The sequence below is a fragment of the Artibeus jamaicensis genome, unplaced genomic scaffold (assembly GCF_021234435.1).
Source record: "Artibeus jamaicensis isolate MK-2021 breed Jamaican fruit bat unplaced genomic scaffold, CSHL_Jam_final contig_233, whole genome shotgun sequence".
Classification (NCBI taxonomy): Eukaryota; Metazoa; Chordata; class Mammalia; order Chiroptera; family Phyllostomidae; genus Artibeus; species Artibeus jamaicensis.
The window spans coordinates 50,497,852-50,521,045 of record NW_026521486.1 but is presented as its reverse complement, the minus strand read 5'-3'; the positions used below and the strand labels follow the sequence as shown (position 1 = coordinate 50,521,045).

The window sequence follows — 23,194 nt, the reverse complement described above, 5'->3', positions numbered from 1 at the left end:
AAATGGAGGAGGCGGCCTCTGACCCCGGCTGTGGCCCCTTCTGGGCGTCCTGTGTGACCTACCATAGGTCGTGCCCCCTCCTCCCTGACCGTGATCTGCATCACAAAACCCACAGCTCATAACTCAGAGCCAGCCAGGGAAGTCCAAGATTGATTTAGGGTCCCCTCTGACCAGCTCTCTCTCTCTAAACTGCAGCCCCTGGGGTGGGGGTGGAGGTGGAGGTGAGGGTCATGGGTGAAGTTCAGACAGGGGGTTCTGATCACCAGTGCATTATACCTGTTGCAGATTCTTCTCTAGTCTTAGTTGATTTGTTGAGGGAGGGGTCCAGGCACAGGAGGTCAAGGTTCCCACTGACCCGCTCTTTTCTCTGGCTCCGTTCAGAGCCCTGCTGAGGGTGCCGTATATATATACGGCCTGACACGTGTTTCAATCAGGACTCAGGTCCAAAGCATCTTAGAAAGCAAGGAGAGCCTTCCTACCCACTGAGAAGGCAGTTAGGTCCTGAGTGAGCCCCTCTGCCCACCTCTACCCTCCACCCTCCACCTTGGTTACACTGACCTGCTCCGAGACAGGCCGCCCCAGCCCGATATGTTTTTGCTTCACTCAGTGCGTTTTGAGTTGTTAGTTCCTGCCTTTCTACCACTCTCTTCTGGAGATACCACTAAGGAATTTCCCCTACTTGAAACGCTTCAAACTTTCTTGACCATCACTCATACTAAATACACCTGTTCGGGACACACGAGCATACAGATAACTAAAAGTGAAGTTTTACAAAACTTTGTGATGCCCTGTGATGTTTTGTACTCTATTCTATTTTGTTGTAAGAAAAAGAAAAGGTTTTTAAAGTGATTTTTACAAACACTTAAGGGGCTGGCACTTACCACTTATAAGTAACCTCCGACATTGTTACACCCTCACAAAGCCCATTTTTCAAACACAAAAATCCACCTTATCTTAATAAAAGCCAGTGAGAGGGTGAGGCAGGTTTTTTCATTGGCCCATTTCATAGATGAGAAAACAGAGATTCCGAGAGGTTAATGAACCCACTTGAGATCACCTGGCTGGTGAGTGGCAGACGGGGCTCCAAGGCAGGTCTGTTGAGGGCTGGTGTGCTGTCCCCTCTGCCCTGCCGTTCTCTCTCCCTCTCCTCCCCAACCCACCCAATGGACACCAGTGCCTTCCCAGTTTGACGGCCGTCCCCTTCCACGGGGAAGCTGGAGGGACAGGGCGGCTGAGTAATTTTGTTCTCCGTGTCATCTGTTAACACTGCACCATCTGCCAGTGCTACTCCCAGCCCCCTCCCGCTCCCCAGAGGCTGGAGTGGGGGAGGGGGCGGTGTTGCTGGACCTCCAGGTCGTCCTCACCAGGGGACTCAGAATGCGGATGGAAAGCTTATTTCTCTGCCCAGAGCCAACAGCAGCAGACTGGATCACAGGGGCCCCTAAGGTTGCAGAGCAGAGCTGGCAGGAAGGACTGACATCCAGGGAGAAAACAATAGGATTCACCCCTCATCCACTCTCAGGATCTTGTCTCCCTGTCCACACACGAGCCCCCACCTTGCACACAAGCCCCCACCTTGGCGAGGCTGGGAGCCGCAGGAGGATGAGCTCACCCAGAGGCAGGAGCGAGGCCACCGGCTGTGAAGGTGGAGGAAGCGCATCTTACAGGGAGTCCAGGCAGATTTATGGGGCCTCGGGTGTGGCTGGCTGTTACTCAGACTCTGACTTTTTAATTCTCCAGTCTCCTTAGCCACCCCACCTCCTCCCCTAGAAGGCCTTTGTGCAGAACAATGAGGAATCTATAAATTCTGGGGGACAGGAGTGTGGGGGAGGGAGCACCAGTCACTTCGGCCCTGCACAGACAGCAAGGGGGGCCTCCACGGACCTGCCCCCTCTCATCTGATCCATACTGGGGCCCAGGGAAAAAGGTGGGCCAAGTTGCACCACTGTCTTTTGCAGATGCAGAAACCGAGGCACAGAGGCAGAGGGTGTCGCTAGTTCCCACTTCGTTCACTCCATCTTTCATTCACATCCTTGTTCTCCCTCTTACTCTCCCTCCTGGCCCTTCTTTCCCTCTGATGGACATTCACTCAGCAAACACCTGTGGTCTCTAGACAAACACCCATCAAGATCTAACCGTGGCCCACCCTGGAGGGGCACACAGCAGTGGGCTGTAACTCAGGAGGGGCCCCCGCATAGCTCCAACCCCATCTTTCCAGGCTGACCACCTGCATGCCTTCCCCGGTCCCTCTCCCCAGCAAACCCTCTGCAGCTGAGGAAGCACTTCCATGAGCATTTTAAATTTAATCCTGGCAATGATTCTGGGAGTTGGTGTTATGTAAGCCTCCTCCTCCAGCACTTTGCTAGTTTTTCAAAGTGCCGGGGGAGGCCCTCTGAGAGGGTATGTGGTTGCCCAAGATCACCCCTCTGGGTGGCAGAACACCAGGGCTCTGGCCCTTGTCTTCACATCACATTGGGACCCTGAGTGCCCTGGGGACCCAGAGCATAAGCTGTGGCCTAAACTTCCTCTTCTACTTACCCCAAACTAACCCCATGCCCAACTCACCCCTCAGATACATGGTCCTTGACCCTTCCCTGTGGTTCTGTTCCACCTTCCCATGGTAGCTACTAAGTGCCCCAGGCTCACCCATGTAATCGGTCATTTCACCCACCAATGTGCTGCATGATAACGATGAATGAGTGCAGTCCTCACAATGCACCTGTGTGTTTGCTGAACGGCCACACATTCTTGTGTGTGTCCTGGTGAGTCTCTGCTGGTAAACTGAGGATGTTAGTATCTACTTCACTGTGCCAATTAAAATTAGTTAAGCCACGTAAAACACTTAGAATAAGGCCTGGCACATCGCAAACACTCAGTAAACACTGGCTGTGAAGATGATCGTTACTGAAAACCACAGTTTTGCCCGTATGTATGAGGCATTTGAGGGAACACAAGTGAATATACGGGTTTGCAGCTGGCCCCTCCCAGCAAGTAGCCCCCTTAGGGCGACCGGATAGGCCAGTGTCCCGCTGGTTCCCGGAGGCACCCTGCATTCCTTAAATGTACGGAGTACGTCAAACACCTGGCTTTGCGCCAGGCACTGTGCCAGCAGAGACCAAGATAGACCAGGCCCTCACACTCACGAAGCTGGCATGATGGTAAGAGAAACAGATCACAAAGCAAGTGAATAAGGAATATAATTACAGAAAGTGGTTAGCCTGTGGAAGAAATAGATGAGGTGAAGCTGCACGGTGATGCGGCAGATGGCTGTGGGGCTGCTTTTGTGTTGTGGTCAGGGTTAATAGGGAGGTGACATCCCTGCAGAGGGTCTGAGCAGAGTGTTCCAGGCCAAGGGGCTAGCCAGGCCAAGGCCAGAGGCGGGGAAAAGCTTGTCAAGTTCAAGAAACACAAAGGCGGCCAGTGTGAACTGCATCTGGGCTGAGGGGAGAGTGATGGGGAGAGGGGAGATAGGTGGGGCCAGGGTGAGAAGTGGGGGCTTTCTCCCAAGGGAAGCCACAGGGGGGTGTTAAGCACAGAGGGGGAGACAAGCCCGAATCACTGTTTTGTTTTGTTTTTATTCGTATTTTTGAAGGTCACCCTGGCAGCTATGTGATTGACGGTTGGGGAGCCAAGAGGACAGTCAGGAGCCTTTGCACTTGTGTGATGCAGTTGCTGGGGCTTGGACCCTGGATGGGGGTGCAGGCCAGGCGCTCCTTCAGACGTATCTCAGAGACAGACGGACAAAATTTGCTAACGGGTTGGACAACAGAGGGGAGGATGGGAGAAGAATTCAAGAACAGAGAAAGGGCCAGTAAGCCCAACTAGTCCTTCATGGTCCAGAACTTTTCCCTGCCCTGGGCCACAAGAGACCTCCTGCCCGTTTTGGCCCCACCTCTTACCCACGGAAGCCAACGCGAGCCATTTGCTCGGCCCCTCTCTGTAGTCCGCGGGCTAGATCGGGGGCAGCCCGGGCTTGCCCCTTCGGGCTTTTGCGAGAAGAGGTGCTTGCCTTCCTCCAGAACGAGTCAGCACCTGCCGAGGCCCAAGGCTTGGGTTGCAGACGCCATTCATCCCCTCCTCCTGAACCTTGTTTGGATAACAGCTCCCCACCTCCCTGCCTGGACCACCGGCCCCACCTGAAAATCTTCGGAGCTCGGAGGCCTGCAGGTGCGGAGCTTGTTGGGACACCGGCCTGAAACAACTCGAGGAGCGACGACGGGAGTGGGAAGCGAGCAGGGGTGTCGGCATTTCCCAAGGGACTCTCCCGGCCGGCTCCCCAGGGGAGCGAAGTCCCTCCCGGCGTGCGCTCCCTCCCCCGCTGGATTGCCGGCCGCCCCTCCGCCCTCGGGGGCGCGGGAGCCGCTCTTCCGGCCTCGGGCTACGGGCGGGGCAGGGTCCGAGCCGTAATTGCTGCCATCTGCTCCCTCCTCCCCTCGCCATCCACCCGGCGTGGGGGAGGGGCTGGGGCGCGCGCCACCCGCACCCGGCGGCGGAGCTGTGGCCCGCCCGGGGACGAGTGTTGGGGAGCCCTGAGGACGTCCCCACGGGCCTCTGCTGGGCGGGACGGGGCCGGGCGGTCCCCGGCTGCAGCGACAGGGCACTGCGAGGTGATCGCGGAGTGCAGGTCCGGCTCCTCGCGGAGTCGGAGCTTCCGAAAGACCCTGCGGCGGTCCCTCCGGAACTCACGCCCCTGACCGACGGACGCGCTGGGCCGCGGTCGACGCCGGCTTTGGGAGACTGGCGCCTGGATCTCTGGACAGGACGGATGTGACTGGGGTTCGTGGCTGCGGAGGGGGAGGAACCCAAGGCCCAATGCCGAGCCGCAGCCTGGAACCGGTGAGGAGGAGGCACGCGGCTAGAGACTGAACTTGGCTCTCAGACGCAGCTGGCTGGAAATCCCGCCCAGCTGCCTCCCGCTTCCTGGGGCCTGGAGCTCGTACCTTCACGGCTCAGAGCGGTTTCCCCGTCTGTGAAATCCCGAGGGCCCCGGAGCTACTTCTGGGCGGTTCCACAGAGAGCCGGCTGCTCATCCTGGCAGGACACAGACATCCGTCAGGCCCATCTCTGCCTTGGGGCAGCGCGATGCTAACACGGGCTGACTGGGCCCTGTGCAAGGTGCTGCGACAGCTGGGAGCCCTGAGGAAGCAGGGACTCCACTGGGGAAGAGGGAAGGTCAGCTAGGGATCCGAGGCAGGGGAACAGCCTTGGGAGCGGCCTCTCTGCCTCGAGGCTGCCCCCTGGGCTCTCTGCAACCTCAGCTTCAGGAGCTGAGGGTGATAGCCCTGGGGGCAGTGGAGTGTTCACAGGACAGAGGAGAGCACCCCGCTGCCCTGGGCAGGCAGCCCCTTACACATCTTCACACGCCCCCTGGCACAGAAGCACATCTAAGGGATCCTGAGAAGATGGGGGCCCGGAAATACCAAGCCCTAGCCCCCCTTCCTCAAGTCAAGGCCCCTGGGGACATGGGCATTCTTCCAGCCTAGGACCCAGGACCTCACCTGTGGCACAAACCACCTTGCTACCTGCCTCCTGCAACCTGCCAACTTTGACAAACCTGTGTTTGCTGCAGAGGCCAAGGCCCGGGGCTGAGTTACAACCCCCTCACCCAACCATCCCCCCACCAACCCGGTGGCCTGATTCCTCCACACAGGTGGTCCCTGGGCAGGCCAAGCTGGCCGCTGCCAGTCCTAGGGAGACTGTCACTGCAGGGAGGGGATGCAGTGTGAGACCATCTGGACTCTTAGGGACCACTGGACAACTTGACAACCTGCTTCCCTGAGGAGTCAGGATAGGAGGTTTCTAGGCTAGGTCTGGAAGGGGAAATAGAAGTTCACTAGGGGGAGAAGAGGAGAGGTGCTGTTCTAGGCAGAAGGATCAGCCAGTGCAAAGACGGGAGTGTGAAAGTGAGACGTGCCTGGGGAAGGGTGTGAACTCTGGTGTGCCTGGGGCAAGAGTGCTGGAGGCAAGAAGTCGCCAGGGATGGGAAGACAGCTGTGTGAAGGGAGGCTGAAGGACTCATACACCAGACCAGGGGATTTAGGTTTGGGTTCATTGTAGCAAGTTGAGCTCAGGGCAGACGGGAACAGACCTGGATAGGAGGACGAACCTGACTGGGAGGGTAAGTGCCAGACCAGTGATGAAAAGGGCCATTTACTCACCTGGACCTCACACCTGGGAGACAGCAGGGATTTGTGGGGACTAAGGTGCATACGTAGGTCCCACAGACCCCTTCTGAAGGCCAAGGAATTAATTACTCAGCCCCAGCCAGGTGCTGCCATGCAGGAATGTGAGCTTAGAGATGTCAGATTTTTTTTTTTTATTAGAAATATAGGTTTCTGTGTGTTGCCTCCTGGATTTTAAATGTCAACAATTTTTTAAAACTTAAAGGTGTGTCCGAAGCACGCACAACATGAACATCTTGGGGACACAAACGCCAACTGCCGCCCAGTTGCTAGAAAGCTGTTGAAAATTTTGTGAGGGAAGTGATCTGAAAAACAGTCCTGGGTTTTAGGTGCCCACCAGGGACACTAGGGAGGAAGGGCCTGGTCAGTGGGGACAGCTGCCAGCATCCAGACCACAGGGGCTGAGCATGAACCAAGACAGCCAGGCCAGAGAGGAGGGAAGGCTCCGGGGCACAAGTGGAGGGGTCTTCAGGGATTAGCCTTCCCCTGGGGGGTGGAAAGTTTGTCCCCTCTCCCTCTGACCCCTTAAAGGAGTGCAGACACATCACCAAGTGGGTGGGGAGGCTCCGCGGAGTGCGGTGCCCCTTAGGAAATCCCCAGGGTTGCACTCTGGCAGGCCACCCCCAGGAACTGGGTAAGACATTCCACACGGCCCACAGAGGGAGGAGCCACTGGGGGAGGGGCTCAGGAATCTGCCTGGCCTTCAGGAAGACCCCAGCCAGCCCTAATGGGAACCACACGTGTGGGGTGAGCTGGAATCCTGGAGTGCCTGTGATGGTTGGCTTTGGAATCGGACACTTGGCTCAGGTCACTCCTGACCCGCTGAAGCCCGAGGCCTCCCAGCCCCAGCTCCCCTGCTAATCACTGCCAGACACATTCTGCCCTGCACCCAGCTCTGGGGTCTGTCTTGGTTCTGGGGAAGGGGTGCTTCTTGTGGGGTCCCCTATTTCCTGCTAGGAGAGCAGTGAAACCCTGGGGGATTAGGGGTTCTCAGGCAAGAATTCTAGGCTTTCTGCTGGGACAGGGGTTGATGCTTTCAGAACAGCAGAATGAGAAGTCCTTTCCCATGCTCCCTAGAACAGTTTCCCCTGAACTTCGCGGGCCCCCTGGAGCCCTGAGTGGCTTCTGGCGTTGTGGGAACCGGTGCCCTGGGCCTCCATCCCTCCCCTGCAGTAGCTGTAGGGTACGGTGACTCTGCAGTCTTGGCCTCCCTGGTCCCTCACAGGGTCCATTTCCTGCAGGACTTCAGGCTGTAGAGCAGGGCCCTGTGAGCAGGTGGTTTGCTCCTGAGGATTTTCTGTAAAAACCGGGGAGGGAAACAAGTCTCCCCTAGCAATTTCCTGGTGCTTTCTCTTTCCCCTAACTCAAACACCTCCTCACACAGCGACCAGAGCTGTGTCATAAAATTATCTCAATACAACATGGAGACCTAGAAAAATTTCCAGTCCTTGTTTGAGGGACTCACTCCAGCTTTTGAGTCATTCGTGCCCATCATCATACCCTCTAAACCCACTTTATAACACTCCAACTACAGTGTGTATGTCTCTCTGTGTGTGTATGTATGTACATATGCATGTGGGGGTGTTTCCTGTTTGAGTCCTAGACATTCCCAGGGGCCCCCTCTAGGCCCTCGGGTCCAGCCCCTCCCCCTGGGTACCCTCCTTGAGAACTTCCAGGCAGCCTGCTCAGCATCAGGCCAGGGGCCCAGGAGTGTGGACTGGCTGCATTCCTGGGGGAAGGGGAGAGGAGAGGAGGACTGCTGAGAGCCCCCTCCTCTCTTCTAAGGCACACCCCGTGCTGCCCAACCTGAAGCTCTCTCAAGCCATGCCGAAGATGCCCAGTATAGTGCCAAGGAAGCCCCTGGCAAAGGCAGCAGGGCCAGGGCCCTGGGGGCCTCTCCTGGACTCTGCTGAAAATGAAACCATCTGTGCCCGGGAGCTATTCCACTCCTGGTGGGACCTAAGGTTCCAGCATCAGTAGGGGCCCAGAGTGGTCACTGGGTGAGGGGTCTGTGAATTGAGGTGACCAGGCTTAGAGGGGATAGAGGACAGAGGACTCAGACAGAATCTTGGCATATTTTAATACCCGCACTTTCTCAGGGAAGCCCAATCTCCCAGAATCTCTAGAGAGGGTTTAGGACTTCCAGAGAGAACTCAGGCCCAGTAGAATGGAAACCAGGCAGCAATCGCTGGGGATGGGAGAGTTGGATGGGAAGGCTTCCTCTGGAGCTGGGGATTCTGGGGATTAGGGTTGTTCCTCTAACCCAATCTATCCCCATCCCCCAGCCCGGTTTCGGGAAGCCCTCCCAATGAATATTTAATAGCTCAGCGCTGGACCTGATTGAATTTTAATGCAGCGACCCGAGCCCAGAGCCTGAGTCCAGGCAATTAGTCAGGAGCCATTAACGCAGACCTAGCTGATTTATGGGCGAGGACCAGGCTGAGTGAGGAGGGGGGGGGGTCCAGGCGGCGGAGACCCAGGATTGGGTGGACACGGTCTCCTGCACTAGCCAATCCCAGCAGCTGTGCCGGCTTGCTTTGCATCTTATTTGCATAGCACTGCCAGTGGGCAAATCTGGGTGCCAGCTGGTGGGGAGACGGTGGGTTGGTGGAGGCAGGCTTCTGGCTGAGACTGGGACCCAAACTTGGCTCTCCTTAGGGGTCTGGCTGGCCTTTAATGGCTAGGCAAATCGCTCCACGTTTGGCATCTGGGATTGCATGAGACACTCCTGTTGTTTAAAGGGCCTCCTCCCAAATCCTAGTAGGGCCCGGTTGGGAGGAAATTCCAAAGGATAAGGACCGGAGCGGAGACTAGGGCCGACTTGGGCACACCGGGCAAAGCTGCTGAGTCTCAGAAACTAACAAAGGTCTGTGATTAATACAAACAGGAGCCTTATTGAGCCCATATTGTCTGCCTTGAATTGTGATTTCATGGCTCTCCCCGCTCCCTGATTCACCTGCCCTCCCTGCTCCTACTTACTGCTTCACCTCTCAGAGGGGCTTCTGCACTGATGCTTTTGGGGCTTGTGGGTTTTTAGGGTGCTGTATTATGCTTCGGAGAACTGGGAATGAATCCAAAGGGCACTTGGGGGAGATGGCCCTCCTCCCCTTCCAGCTCCTCATCCCCCTGACCTATGTGAATGAGCTGGGACTCAGCCTGGAGTGCTCTATTGAACTATGCTCGACCCCTTAAATCATAGGTCAAGGATTTAGTTGGCCTGTCTGCTGCCATTCTGGCAGGTGGCCTCCTCCTCACCAGCCCCCACCCCTTTCTGAGTCCTCATCCGGGGATGTGGTGTAGATCAGGCATCCTTCACCTCCCAGATAAGCATCCCCTTAGGTCCAGTCTTATCTGAGCTAGAGTGGTCCTTGGCAATGGAGGGGAGTGTATAAAGCTCTTGACTGGGAGACCAGCCCCTATAGGGAAAAGCTGCTTCCCCACAGGGAAGCTTGTGGAGAGGTTAGCAGGGAAGAGAGGTGGCGTTAGTTAGAGAGGTGGAAGGCTTCCTAGAAGGAGAAGAAAAGTAGAGACCAGAAGGAAGAGAGGAACCAGACCAAAGAAAAAGAAGAGGAAGGCCAAGTGTGAGCTCAAGACTCTCCTACCTGTCAGCTATAGGTAGCACTGTAGCTGCAGCGGTCCAGCATGAGGCTGCCTGTCTGGGCAGATGAGGCAGGATGATCAAAGTTATTCTTAATGGGCACCTCCTATGTGCCAGGCACTATGCCAAACACTCTGAATATATTGTCTCATCCGACCTTTACAGCACCTAAGGAGGTAAGCATTCTTAGAAATCCCATTTTACGGATGAGGACCCTGAGGCCCTGAGAGAGGTGGTAACTTGCCCAGGATCACACAGCTAGTTGGTGGCAGAGGTCCTGTTCTTGTTCACCTCTTTACACCACTCACAGGAACCTCAAATCATCTTCTTTTTATTCCCCATGTCTTCTCCTCCTTCCATATTTTGTATCTCTTCTACCAGCATCTGCCTGGTAATAAACACAGATACTGCCCATAATCTTCCCCAAAGCCTAAGAAGTAATCCCATCCACACTGTCACCCAGGCCTCAGTGCTTGGTGTCATCAATCACCCACAGTCCTGAGATCTGCTTACTACAGGTTCCCAAATTCTGTTCCCTCCTCTCTCTACCTCTGCATGGTTCAGGCCCAGGTCATCCTCAGCAGGGCCAGGCGAGGTAACACAGGAGCCTTACTGAGCTCTTACTATGTGCCTGGCTTGGTGCTGAGTTTCCTGTATATTCTCTTCATCATCACCAGAAGCCTGAGAATAAGTCCTGAGAGCAGGTGGAAGTGGGGAGGTCAGGTGAAAAGAACCCCCCAGCTGTACTATGCTCCCTATGATGGTGGGTGGGGAGCAGACCCCACCAGGTGGAGCAGAAGGACTTCACTCTCTTGCTTTTTCCAGCTGTTCTTTGAAGCCCACAGTTTCCCAGATTGGATCCATGTCCCGGCCTCTGGGTGCCTCTCCCCCATTTTACAGGAGGGATTGGGCTTCAAGTTACAGAAGACACATAAAAATGGCCTAAACCATGAGGATGTTTATTTATTGTGTCACTAAACAAGAAGTCCCAAGGTGAGCGTGTTGGTTAATACAGTGATCAACGATGTCATCAAGGACCTAGGTTTCTTTTCTTTTCTCCCTCTCTTTCTTTCTTTCCTTCTTTTTTCTTTCTTCCTTCCTTCCTTTCTTTCTTTTTTTCTTTCTCTTTCCTTCCTTCCTCTATCAACTTTATTGAAATATAATTTATCCCTGGCTGGTGTGGCTCAGTGGATTGAGTGCAGGCTGTGAACCAAAGGGTCACCAGTTCAATTCCCAGTCAGGGCACATGCCTGGGTTGCAGGCCAGGTCCCCAGTGGGAGCTACATGAGAGGTAAACACACATTAATGTTACTCTCTCTCTCATTTTCCCTCCCTTCCCCTCTCTCTAAAAATAAATAAAACCTTTAAAAATGACATATAATTTACATGCAGTAGAACACAGATTTTTAAAGGATAGTTTGATAAGTTTTGACAAATGTATACCTGTTAACCACCATTCCGATCAAGATATACAGATCATTGACATCACTCCAGAAAGTGTCCATACGCCCCTGCCACAGGGAACCACCGGTCTGATTTCTACCTCCATAGTTCAGCTTCGCACGTCCTAGACCTTCCTCCGAGAGGAATCGAATTGTATATACTCTCTTGTGTCTGGCTCTTTTGCTTCGGTGTTTTTGAGATTCACCCTTTTGTGTGTGTGTGTATCGATTTATTTTTATTGCTGAATAGGATTCCATACTGTGACTATTCTAGCACGTTTCTTTCTCTTTTCTCTGCCATCCTATCATGCTGGGTTTTGACCTTGTGCCCTCACTTCCCTTAAAGTCACGAGATGGCTGCTGCAGTTCCAGACATTACATGCAGACAACACAGTTCAAAGCCCAGCCAAGAAAAGCTGTTTCTCCTTTAGCTTCTGAGAATTTTTTCCAGAAGAATCCCAAAGAACATCCCCTCATATTTCATAAGCCAGACATATTACTTGTCCATTCTTAAAGCAAACACTAGCATTGGGAATGGGATTCCCACGGTTGTCTCAAACTAATCAAGATTTACCCCTGGGGCTGGAGAGGGGTTCAGCCTCCCCTGAAGAACATGGCAGTCTGGTTCTTGAGTGAAATTAAGGTTCTTTTAGCAAGAAAGGAGGACAATGGTTATTGGCAAATGACCAAGAGTGACTGCTGCTTCTTCATAAACACAGTTAAGATTTTGTTCAGAGCTACCTATCAAGGAACATAACTGTGTGTCCAATCCATGAATATATACAATTCTGATGCATCTACATCAATCTTAGTAATTCTGTCCCCCTGAGCAGGGTTGGTTTAGGCAGGAAGGTAGTGGAAGACACTGATTGTTCCACCTCACATTCATTCTTCCTTTGTAATGAAGAGTCAGATTTTATGTAGGGTGATACAGTGCCCTGCTAAAAAGTGTTTTTACTTTTTCTTGAAGTTAGGTGTGTCCATGTGACCATATTCTGACCAATAAGATGTGAATAGGGATGTTCTGTAGAATATGTGATGGCTGGAACTCTAGCAGCCATTTTGAAACATGAGGTGAATTTGAGAATGAAATCCCACGAGATGGGTGCCACCTGAGTCCCCAATGACACTGAAGCTGTGGTGCTACCGACCACACCAGCACTACCTATCTTCATGCTCCTTTTCTAAGAGAAAGAATAAAGTTCAGTCTTATTTAAATCATTCTCACTTCCACCAAGATGGAGGCATAGGTGGAAGCACTATTCCTTCTCGCACAACCAAGTTTAAAAACAACAAAGTTTTAGCCACAAAAACACATCCAAACCACAGAAAATTGAACTATACGGAAGTCTGACAACAACGAACCCTTCAGCCAAACTGGTAAGAGGAGCAGAGCCAGCAGCAGAGCAGGGTTGGGCAGGAAAGATCCACCCGACTGACTTGGGCACGTGACCCAGGCACGCCAGCAGCCATAATCGGATCCCGGGTGTGCAGTAGCGGGCGGACCCACTGAGGGCTGACAGTGGTCACACATTCACGCGCAGATAAACCGGTGAAGGAGCAAGTGGTGAGACGGACTGTGCAGGCCCCAGTGGCAGGAAGCGGCAGAGGGGACTGCTATTGTCCCTCTCTGACCCCGCCCCCACATACAGCGTCACAAACCAGCGACCTGGGTGGCCCCGCCCTGATGAACAACTAAGGCTCCTCTCCTCATACCTAACAGGCATGAACAGATCAAAATATGGCTCAAGAACAACTCAGAGCCCCAGAGCCGATAAATCTAAGCAATGAAGAAATAGCCAAACTTTCAGACGCACAGTTCAAAACACTGGTGATCAGGATGCTCACAGAACTGGTTGATTTTAGTCACATATTAGAGGAACATATGAAGGCTAAACTAATTGAAATGAAGAGAAGTGCACAGGAAACCAATAGTAATGGAAAGGAAACTGGGACTCAAATCAAAGGAGTGGACCAGAAAGAGGAGAAAAATGACCAAACAAAAGGATGAAGAAACAAGAATTCAAAAAAAGGAGGAGAGGCTTAGGAACCTTCAGGACATCTTTAAACGTTCCAACATCTGAATTATAGGGGTACCAGAAGGGGAAGAGGAACAGCCACAAGTGGAAAGCTTATTTCAACAAATAATTAAGGAGAAATTCCCCAATCTGGCAAAGGAAATAGACTTCCAGGAAATCCAGGAAGCTCAGAGAGTCCCAAAGAAGTTGGGCCCAAGGAGGAACACACCAAGGCACATCATAATTACATTAGCCAAGATTAAAATGATGGAGAGAATTCTAGAAGCAGCAAGAGATAAGGGGACAGTCACCTACAAAGGAGTCCCCATCAGACTGTCAGTGGGTTTCTCAAAAGAGACCTTACAGGCAAGAAGGGGCTGGAAAGAAGTATTCCAAGTCATGAAAGGCAAAGAACTACATCCAAGATTGCTCTATCCAGCAAAGCTTTCATTTAGAATGGAAGGGCAGCTAAAGTGCTTCTCAGATAAGATCAAATTCAAGGAGTTCATCATCACCAAGCCCTTATTATATGAAATGTTAAAGGGACTTATCTAAGAAAAAGAAGATAAAAAAGATGAACAGTGAAAGGACAGCAAACTCACAGTTATTAACAACCACACCTAAAACAAAAGCAAACTAAGAGGACAGCTAGATCAGGAGCAGAACCATAGAAATGAAGATCACATGGAGGGTTAGCAACAGGGGAGTGGGAGGAGGAGAAGGGGGGAGAAGGTACAGAGAATAAGTAGCATAGACGGTAGGTAGAAAATAGATAGGGGGAGGGCAAGATTAGTATGGGAAATATAGAATCTAAAGAACTTGAGACACGTGGTCATAAACTAAAGGGGGGAATGGTGGGGGAGGGGGTGTGCAGGGTGGAGGGGAATAAGGGGGGAATAGAACAACTGTAATGGCATAATCAATAAAATATATTTTTAAAAAAGAATTAACCAATGAACGCAAAAAAAATTTTTTTAAATCATTCTGAGTTTTGCCAACATATGCAACTGAATCTAATCCTGACTAACAGAGGTAGTAGTGATTTCTGGTCAGTGAGACATGAGGGAAAATCTTTTGGATGTCTCTAGGAAAGGTTTTCTTGCTCTTAAAAGGAGACCCGAGAGTAAGAGTTGTAACCATATAGGATGGTTGGAACTGCATCGGCCACTTTGTGACTTGAGGAGAGCCATCCAGGGGCACAGCAGATGTGCTGGGGGCTTTAGAGTCAATGACGGGAGGAACCTTGGTCTCTGAGGAAGGTGCTGAGTCTCTGACTGAGTCACCTCGGAAGCTACCATTTCTCATTCTTATATAGAGTAAACTTGATCGTCGTCAAGTGCACATTTGGTCACACAACATTTCTGAAATCCTTATGCATCTTATAATCAACAGCATGTTAACCTGCTGTCAGCCACACAGCGGTTGGGCTTAGCTGCCCTTTCTGCCCATGCGCAAGCTTGGTGACTTTCCCGCTGGCAGGACAGCACAATTGTGACCCTGCGATGTTTCAGTTTCCAAACCAGGTAAGAACTCTCAGAGTCCTAACTGATACCTAGAAACTTTTATCGACTCTCTGGCTGGGTCATCTGCCAGCATCAAAACATCCAGAATGGATATCAGTGGCTTAGAAGGATGTGATAGGCAGCCTGCAAGGTGGCCTCAAGGGTCTCACCTCCTGCGAGTCACACCCTGTGCAGCCCCTCCCCGCTTTGTGCTGGGCTGGCATTTTTGTGACCAATAGCATAGGGTACAAATCATGATATGTCCCTTCCAATATTAAGTTTTAAAAAGACTGCGGCTTCTGTTTTGAGTGCCAGCTTGTGCTCTCTCTTGGGTCATTTGCCGTTGGGAGGTCCGGCTGCCCTGTCGTGAAGACAGTCGGGTGGCCGGAGGAGAGGCCCCCGTGACAAATAAGCAAGGAGCCCAGTCCACAGCCAGCTCGGAACTGAGGTCTGCCAACAGCCCTGTGAGGGAGCTTGGAAGGGGGTCCTCCAGCCCCATATGACTGTCCCCACCTCCCCAGCCCCCACCTCTGGCAGCTCCAGTGCCAGCTCACAAGAGACCTCCAGCCAGAGCCACCAGCTAAACCACTTCTTGATTCTTGACTCATAGCAACTGTAAGTTGAGAAATGTTTGTTGCTTTAAGCATCTAAGATTTGGGTATTTTTTTTTAAAGATTTTATTTATTTATCTTTAAAGGGGAAGGGAAGGAGAGAGGTAGAGAAACATCGATGTATGGCTGCCTTTTGTGCGTCCCCTGCTGGGAACTGGCCTGCAGGGAACCAGCCTGCAACCCAGGCATGTGCCCTGACTGGGAATCGAACCGCGATTCTCTGGTTCGCAGGCCCATGCTCAATTCACAGAGCTACTCCAGCCAGGGCAGATTTGGGTAATTTTTTTCGTAGCAATAGATAACTACCTCGGTAGAGCAGTCTTTTAAGACCTGCTGTAGCACCTGTACTCAGGATGGTCCAGATGATGAGTGCGGGTGGAGAAGCAGATGAAAAAGCGCAGAGCTGAACGGGGATCCTGAGAATCAGACTCTGACTTCAATAAAGTTTAAAGAAAACCTTAACCAATTTGTTTCACCTGTGTTTTCTTCTTCTTTTTTTTTTTTTTAATGTTTTATTTTACTTCTGGAGGGAGGGAAAGGGAGGGAGAAAGAGGGAGAGAATCATTAGTATGTGGTTGCCTCTCGTGTGCTCCCAACTGGGGACCTGGCCTGCAACCCAGACATGTGCCCTCACTGGGAATTGAACCAGTGACCCTTTGGTTCACAGGCCAGTACTCAGTCCACTGAGCCACACCAGCCAGCGCTCACTTTTGTTTTCCTTATTATACATGTGCAAGAGTAATATATATTAAAAATTTATTTCTATGGAGGTCTAAAACAGCATTTTAACAAATAAAAATAAAGATCCTATGTGATAAGAAATCCTGTGTCATTTTAATTGGCAGTGCTTTTTTCTTTCCCCCGGAACCTAGAGTAACAGTGCTTCTTAACATCACTGGCATCTCGATTGGATAAAATACGATCATGCATCTTCTTATTGGTCAAGCTGTTGTGAGGGGAGTTTTCTGGTACTTGCAGCAGAGGATTTCGATCTGGGGGAGTACAGGATTAGGGGTGAGGCAGAGGTGGGTAAGGAGAAGGAGAGAGAGAGTATAGAAGACAGTGAGGAGGTTGGGCAGAAGCACCGGGCAAACGGCTTGAAAATATTGATGGGACACCCCTGCCGTTCACTGGGTGAGTTAGTCCTAATCCTCCGATGGGTTATTAAGAGCCTGGAATCCTATGCTGTATTGGAAATGCCTGCATTTCCCCCCAAAAGTGAAGACATGTGACCTGACACAGGAGTTTTCCTGAAGTTCAAATTCTATTTGCCCCCCAAAGCCTTTGTGGTTCTACAGCGTCACCACTTTATGGTTCATGCATGGGGCATGAAAACATGAAAACTGGAGGCTCCCTTGGGCATCAGCTGCCCCTGGTTTTTCAGAGGTGTAGCCACCATTGGGCAAATGTGCAGGCGCCAAAATGTGCAGAAGGGGCCTGAGAGGGGCCTGGGTTGGGAATTGAGTTGGTATCAGAGTTAAGTGTGGGTCATCTTCACAGACTTCGATCAATCAGCCAGTTGTCCCAAAGAGCATCTTCTCGTCCCTCCTCAGGACACCCCGGGCCGAGGGAGACCCATCTATCATTAACCCACTTTATAGGGGGGAAAGCTCAGGCGGGCGTTACATTCACAGGGAAGAGGACCGACCAGGGTTTACATTCAGGCAGCCTGGCTCCAAAGCTGTGTGTGTCCTAGCCACTGCACTCGGGCATTTTAGATCTGTGGGGAATTTAGCAACCGCTGAATCCAAGACCCTGATTTTACAGTTGAGGAAGCAGGAGCCTAAAGAGAGCTGAGGACTCTCCAGATATCCACAGGGGAGGGGGGCCTGGGCGCCAACTTCCCCTATTGTGCATTGGAGTCCGTAAAAGGAGGCAGCAGGTGGGAGGGGCTGTAGGCCTGGATGCACAGCCCCTCCCCACCCCGCCCACAACGCAAGTGCCCCTTCTTTCCATTTTGGAACGGGTACTACTTGGTGGGCTTGGGCTCGGGAAGCCACCCGGCCCCCTTCATTCTCAGGATTCCGAGGCAGCCATTGTCCAAGGAGGAATGTTCAGCCGGCAGCCCCAAGGGGAGGGGCCCCTTTCCGTGCCCCAGACAAGCCAGCTTTGTGCTCTCCACCCAGGGCCCCGCCTGGCCTTCACCAGTCAGGCCTTCTGAGCTTTTTACAGGGTTTCCAGGCCAGGCCACTGAGGGATGAAGCTACTGGGAAAGGGGTGGTGGGCCTCAGGAGATGCACTGGGCTCTGGAAGGCCAGTCTGGGAGGGCTGCCTGGAGGAGATGTAAGACACCGGCCAGAGGCCTGGGCTAGTGGTTCCTGAAAGCTAAAAATATGTGTTTTGGGTATCTCATTACTGCAAACTTATCATAATAAGACGTATAAGCAACTGGGTGGATGTTACAGGTCTGTTCATCAAGCTTTTATTTCGGGAAAATAAAATCAACAACAGAGAAAAACTAATTGTTACAGGTTCACATGATGGAATATTAAGCTGTCAACAATTATGTGGTATAATAGTATTTATATACAGAAAAATATATTCAAAGTATTTGCCTACAGATTATAAAACAATGTGGAGAGCTCCCACTCTACACAACAACATTTAGAGTAATATCTGGCCTCTTCCAAACTCTTACCAGTGGTTGTCTCTGGGTGGTGGGGTCAGGATGTTTGATTGTTTTGTTTTGTGCTTCTCTATATTTTCTCACTTTTGTAAAAATGTCTTTTTCTTGTGTAACCAAAGTACAGGTGGGTGTGGATGCCGACTGGCTGCTGCCTGGGCCCCGTTCCCCCACCGGGGAAGCTTCCCCAGCGCAGCGGCTGCCCCGACAGTGCAGTGGCGGAGCCGGCATGGGAAGAGTGACCGGGCAGCGCCGGGCGAGCAGTTTCGAGCCTAATAATAATGGCAACAACTCAGCACTTCACAGAGCACTTCCATGCACATTATCTTATGTGCATCCCACCCAGACCCTCTCAGGTCACATCATCTCCCTTCTATAGGTAAGCGGACAGACTCCAGCAGGTTAAGTGCTGCCCTGCCCTCCTCCACAACAGCAGGGAAGTGGGGGAGCCAGGATCCAACACAGGGTTCCTGATCTTCAGCCACTGCACTCCACTGCCTGCCCACGTCTGTCCATCGCAGCATCTTACATTCGCTCGTGTGCCTGTCTCGCTCCTCCACTGAGCAGCGTTTCTCTAGGAAGCACTGTGGTCTTACCCAAATCTCTGCTCCCAGAACTTAGTATGCTTAGCCACCCTTACATGCTATTGAGTGAATGAATGAATAAGTGAGTGAATGAATATTCAAACCTGGAGCCCTAGTGAAGCAGGTCATCGCAGATCCACAAACCCGTTCTTTGTAGACTGTCTTTTCATACTTACTGTGTTCTTTGTATTAATTTCCCTTTTGTTCTTTAATATTAGCAAAGCCTTTTGGAAGATGGCTGACAACAAGCACTGTCACAGGAAGAGCTCTGTCTGGATCTGCACCAAAGCTTTAAAAAGGCAGGAACACTCCCCCCACCCCCCACTACACACGACAGTAACTGGAGGCAGCCACCGTCGAGGCCAAAGGCCCAGGGGAGCAGCCGCGGTCAGCTCCCCTCCCTGCCTGGGGAAGGCCCAGTGCTTGGAAGGACTGGGGTTCCACACACTGAGCCATGTGGAGCACACACCCTCCCAGGCCCCAACCCAAAGAGGATCAGGTTCAAGGGTGAGCTGTGCATACTGAGGCTGGCCAATCAGGGAAGTCATCCTGGAGGAGAGGCCTGGGAGGCTAGTTTAGGAAGGGGAGAAAGCCAGAGCAGAGGGGAGAAAAGCAGGCAACATGCCTGGGCAGTTGGGCCCTGGATGATTTAAGTACAACCAGATGTGCTGGGAATCGCCTGTCAGGCGGAGCCCCAGTGAGGGCAGAGTGGGGGTGGGGAGATCTCTGGGCCGCTTGCATTTCCAGTTCCCCTTTCTGCCCTGAGTCTGTAAGTTTTAGGGTCAGGAGAAGCCCAGTGGGGTTCCAGATGAGCTGGCATGTAAGACAGTGAGCCGGGCACCCTTATGTGGGTGGAGTCTTCTGCCGTTGGACTGGGTTTAGGAAGGGAAGGTCCTCCAGGAAGCAGGGTATTGGGCCCAACACTTGGAACCTAGAAAAAAGGGTTAACAGTGCCCTAAGGTAGGAACTCCTAGTACCGCAGGGGGTGAGGGATAGCTAGGAAGGCCTCACAGAAGACAGCATGTAAGTTGGGTTCTGAGGGATGAATAGGAGCTCCCAAGACAAAATAGTGGAAATGACAGTGCAGGCAGAGAGACTCCGAAGCATTACAGTGGTGTGGGTGCTGAGCGATAGGTTCTGCGGGACCGCATTATGAAGCTGTGTGTTCAGTTTGGTGTGCCGGCCCCAGCCTGTGCTGCAGGATGGGGGCGGGGTGGGTATGCTTCTGCTCACCCACCAAAGGGCAGAATCAGACGCCGGGTGGGGATTTTGGAAGTGGGCACCAGGATCCCCAAGTATTGGGCTCCTAGGGGAGAGGGAGGGGCTAATGGCAAGTCCCAGTGCCTCCTCCCAAGCCTTGTGTGGTCTGGCACAGAGCTGGATCTGCCCAGAAGAAGGGACACTTTTTCTAATTCTTCTGGAAGCTCTTAAGGGCCTCTACTCTGGCTGTGGAGTGGGAACTGGACTCAGACACAGGCAACGGCACACGGAGAAGGCAAAGCTGGGGCAAGCACACAAACAGTAAGAGTGCGGGTGGTTGGACAGGGCTGGCGAGGACGAACAGCCAGAAGAGGGCTAGGGCTTCCAACTGTGGGGATGAGGCCGAGCCCAGTGAAAGTGGGGACCAGTAGCAGCCAGCTGGGTGTGGTATCCTCTGGGTGCGCACCCCAGTCCCCCGGTCCGGACACACTTCCTTCCTTTCCTGATTCTTAACGACTCCTGAACGGCCCATACAAGAGGACCACAAAGACAGCCCTCCCCGCCCTTTCCTCTTCCTCTCTTCCATTTCTTTCTCCCCTCCTCCCCCCACCCCATCCTTCCCCAAGGCCCTTGTCTTTCCTTCCTCGTCCCATTGCCTCCTCCCCCTCCCTCCCTCTCTGGCTTCACACATCTTCCCTCTAACTCTCTTCTCTCCCTTCAAAATGCTTAGTGCTGTTTCTCTCTGGGCCGGCTGGGTTATTTTTCTTGATGTTGGCAGACAGGCCCTGTCGCAAATCTCTGGACTGGGAAGACCATGCTCTCACACACCGCTGCATGTACAGGCGCGTCCACACCCACGCCCAGCGCCTGCCACCCCCAGGAGCAGGGTGGCGGGTAGGATTATCTACCTTGGATGTGCTACAAGCCAGAGGACCCGGAGAGAAGGAACAGCACTCTGCTGAAGCCTCGCATTATGGCCATCAGTACCACTATCATTATCCAATCAGTTGCTGGGCACTTGACCTGCTGGGGAATGATCACAAGATGCCCTGACCAGCATGTTCTCCACAGAGGGATCTCAGGGCGCGGACCCGCTGACTGCAGACAGCCAGAGGAGGGTCGGCAGGGAGTCCTCTGAGAACAGACCCCTAAGGCCCTGCTCAGGAGGGTGGAGGGAGAGACATGAGAATGGGCCATTTGCCAAGACTGAGTGTCAGCCCAGGAGGCTGGATGATGTATTAACAGGACTTTAATGAGTTCGAGGCTTGGGGGTCACACTTCATGGCCTGAGTACTCGTGCAGGATGGGGGGGCTGAGGGTGAGGAGACCAACCTTACTCCCACCTACTAATGAAAGCCCTTTATGTGACCCACGCCAATATACCCATCGGAAACAATCTGCACCTCCAAAATGCTGAACCTTCCCTCACAGAGTCCAGCAAAGGTCTCCTCAGCATGCCGGCCCATCCTAGAACCGCACTGGGAAGGACTGCTGGAGGCCTGACCTTGTCCTTCCTACCAGCGCTGGGAGGGCCACTTCCCCCAGGCTCCTGGGGAATGAAGAACTGGACCCCTGACACAGGGGGTCACCTTATCAACTCTCCTCCATTCTCACTCCTGTCATCCACCCGTGCCCTGGCCCGAGTTACGCCCAGCCACATGCTGGGCTTGACCTCCTGCTGCTGGTCGTGGTGGGTGAGGTCACTTAGCTGATGCAGACATCGGTCTTCCCCTTAACTCCTGCCTCTGACTCTCGGGGAGCCTGGTGGGTGCGGCAGGAAAAGCACAGCGGACTCCAGATGCAGCTCAGTCGTGTAACCCGGTTTGTCACTTTCCTTGGGGCCTCAGATGCCTCATGGGTAAGAAATACTCAGCGAGGTCCTCCCACCTCTGTCACCCTGGGACTGTCCCCAGGGTGGTGGCTGCGGCCTGCTTCCTCCTGCCTTTCTAATTCTGAAGCCAGGGGCCGCCCCAGCATCCTGAGCCTTGGAACACCATCTCTGCGCCGGGGTGTGACCCTGGGGGTATGGAGCAGAGAGGATTCTGAGGGTGGAGGTACTGATCTCGGTGAGTTCTAGAGCCTGCTTAGGTGCTGGTCTTGTTTCCATATGTGGGCTGGGAAAAAAGGGCATATTGAAGGGCTCCCCTTTCCCTGCCCCTGAGTGGCACCCACAGGGCAGCCATCACCCAGCACTCTCAGAGGAACCATCACTAGGAGCGTTTAGAATTCTTCAAAACACAGAGGGCAGAGAGCTGCTCTGCAGGCTGGCAGGGAGGGGCGCAGGGGCAAGGTTGTCCCACTGGTGCTCAGAGAGGCCGAATGGAAGGGGAAAGGGGGGGGGGAGACACCTCAGAAGAGAGGACCCTCAAGCACTGCCCTTGGGTGGGAACATACATGGTCTTGGGCCCTCTGGGTGCTCAGCATCTCCAGGAAATCTATCTGGACCCTGCAACCTAAACTCAGCCCCAACCCCCAAAACCCCCCCAACCGCCCCCCCCCTCCCGGCAAAACGGGTTCTGCTGCAGGCCGCTCACTGCAGGCGGCCTTTCCTGACTGGATCTCTTCTGAAGCTGAAGCCTTGTGTCTGTCCGACAAAATCCTGTCTGTCTTTGGACTGAGAGCTCCACGAGGACAGGATGTGCCTTTGGGACCCTGTCGGGTGTCCCCTGCGCCTAGCCCAACCCTTGAGACAGAGAAGATGCTCAGTACAGGATGCATCTGTTGAATGAGCTCCCGGATAGATGAGCGCCGCTGGACACCCCTGAGCAGAGTACAGGCCTGGGGTTCATCTCTCCTCTTCGCCTTTCACCGCTCAGCCTGCTCAGCGCAGGGGGAATGTGGCCCTCTCGGGAAGCCCCCCAGCGAAGCCTGTTATTAGTCACACCCCACACTCCGCTGCCCACGTCCGGGGCTCGCCCGCGGCCCCCGCCTCGGGCCCTGTGTGTCCGGCCCTCCGCCTCCCGGGCGGGCGCGCGGCCGGTCTGGTGCCCGTAGGTGGTCAGGACCCTGGGGGGGCGGGGGACGCGAGCGTGAGTCAACAAGGCTTCGGCCCCGGCGCAGGGGCCGTCCTGGGAGAGGGGGTCTGGGAAGATAGCGGACGGCGGGCCCGGCCAGCTGCCTCCCCATCGGCCCTTCGACCCAGGGAGCCGCTCACACCCTGCGGACACGCTCGGCCGGCCGGGGGCTCCATCCCGCCTCCCCCCGCACCCCAACTTTCCGCCCTGACGGCTGCGCAGAGGGGGCGGGCGGGCCGGAGAGTGGCCCAAGGACACTCTAGCCCAAGGGTCATTTGCTGTCCCCCCGCCCTCCCCCGCCCGCGTGGCTAATTTATTTTCGAGCTCGGGAGGAGGCGGGGCCAGCCGGGAGCGCGGGGAGGCGGGGCCGGAGCCGGCGGAGGTGGGGGCGGGGCGGGGCCGGAGCCGGGGCGGGGAGGG

The 23,194-nt window shown here is 53.5% G+C and overlaps 1 protein-coding gene across 1 annotated transcript in view; it reads right to left on the bottom strand.

The window, feature by feature from the left end:
• Positions 1-4,378: 4,378 nt before the first annotated feature.
• The window catches only part of LOC128626807 (translation initiation factor IF-2-like), a 20,161-nt gene continuing 1,345 nt past the window's right edge, over positions 4,379-23,194 (bottom strand). The window contains exons 3-4 of the mRNA XM_053661436.1: positions 22,650-22,766; positions 4,379-4,784 (exon numbers count right to left, since the gene is read on the bottom strand). Of these exons, the coding sequence (XP_053517411.1) occupies positions 4,379-4,784; positions 22,650-22,766 (523 nt within the window). The remainder of the gene's footprint in view (positions 4,785-22,649; positions 22,767-23,194) is intronic.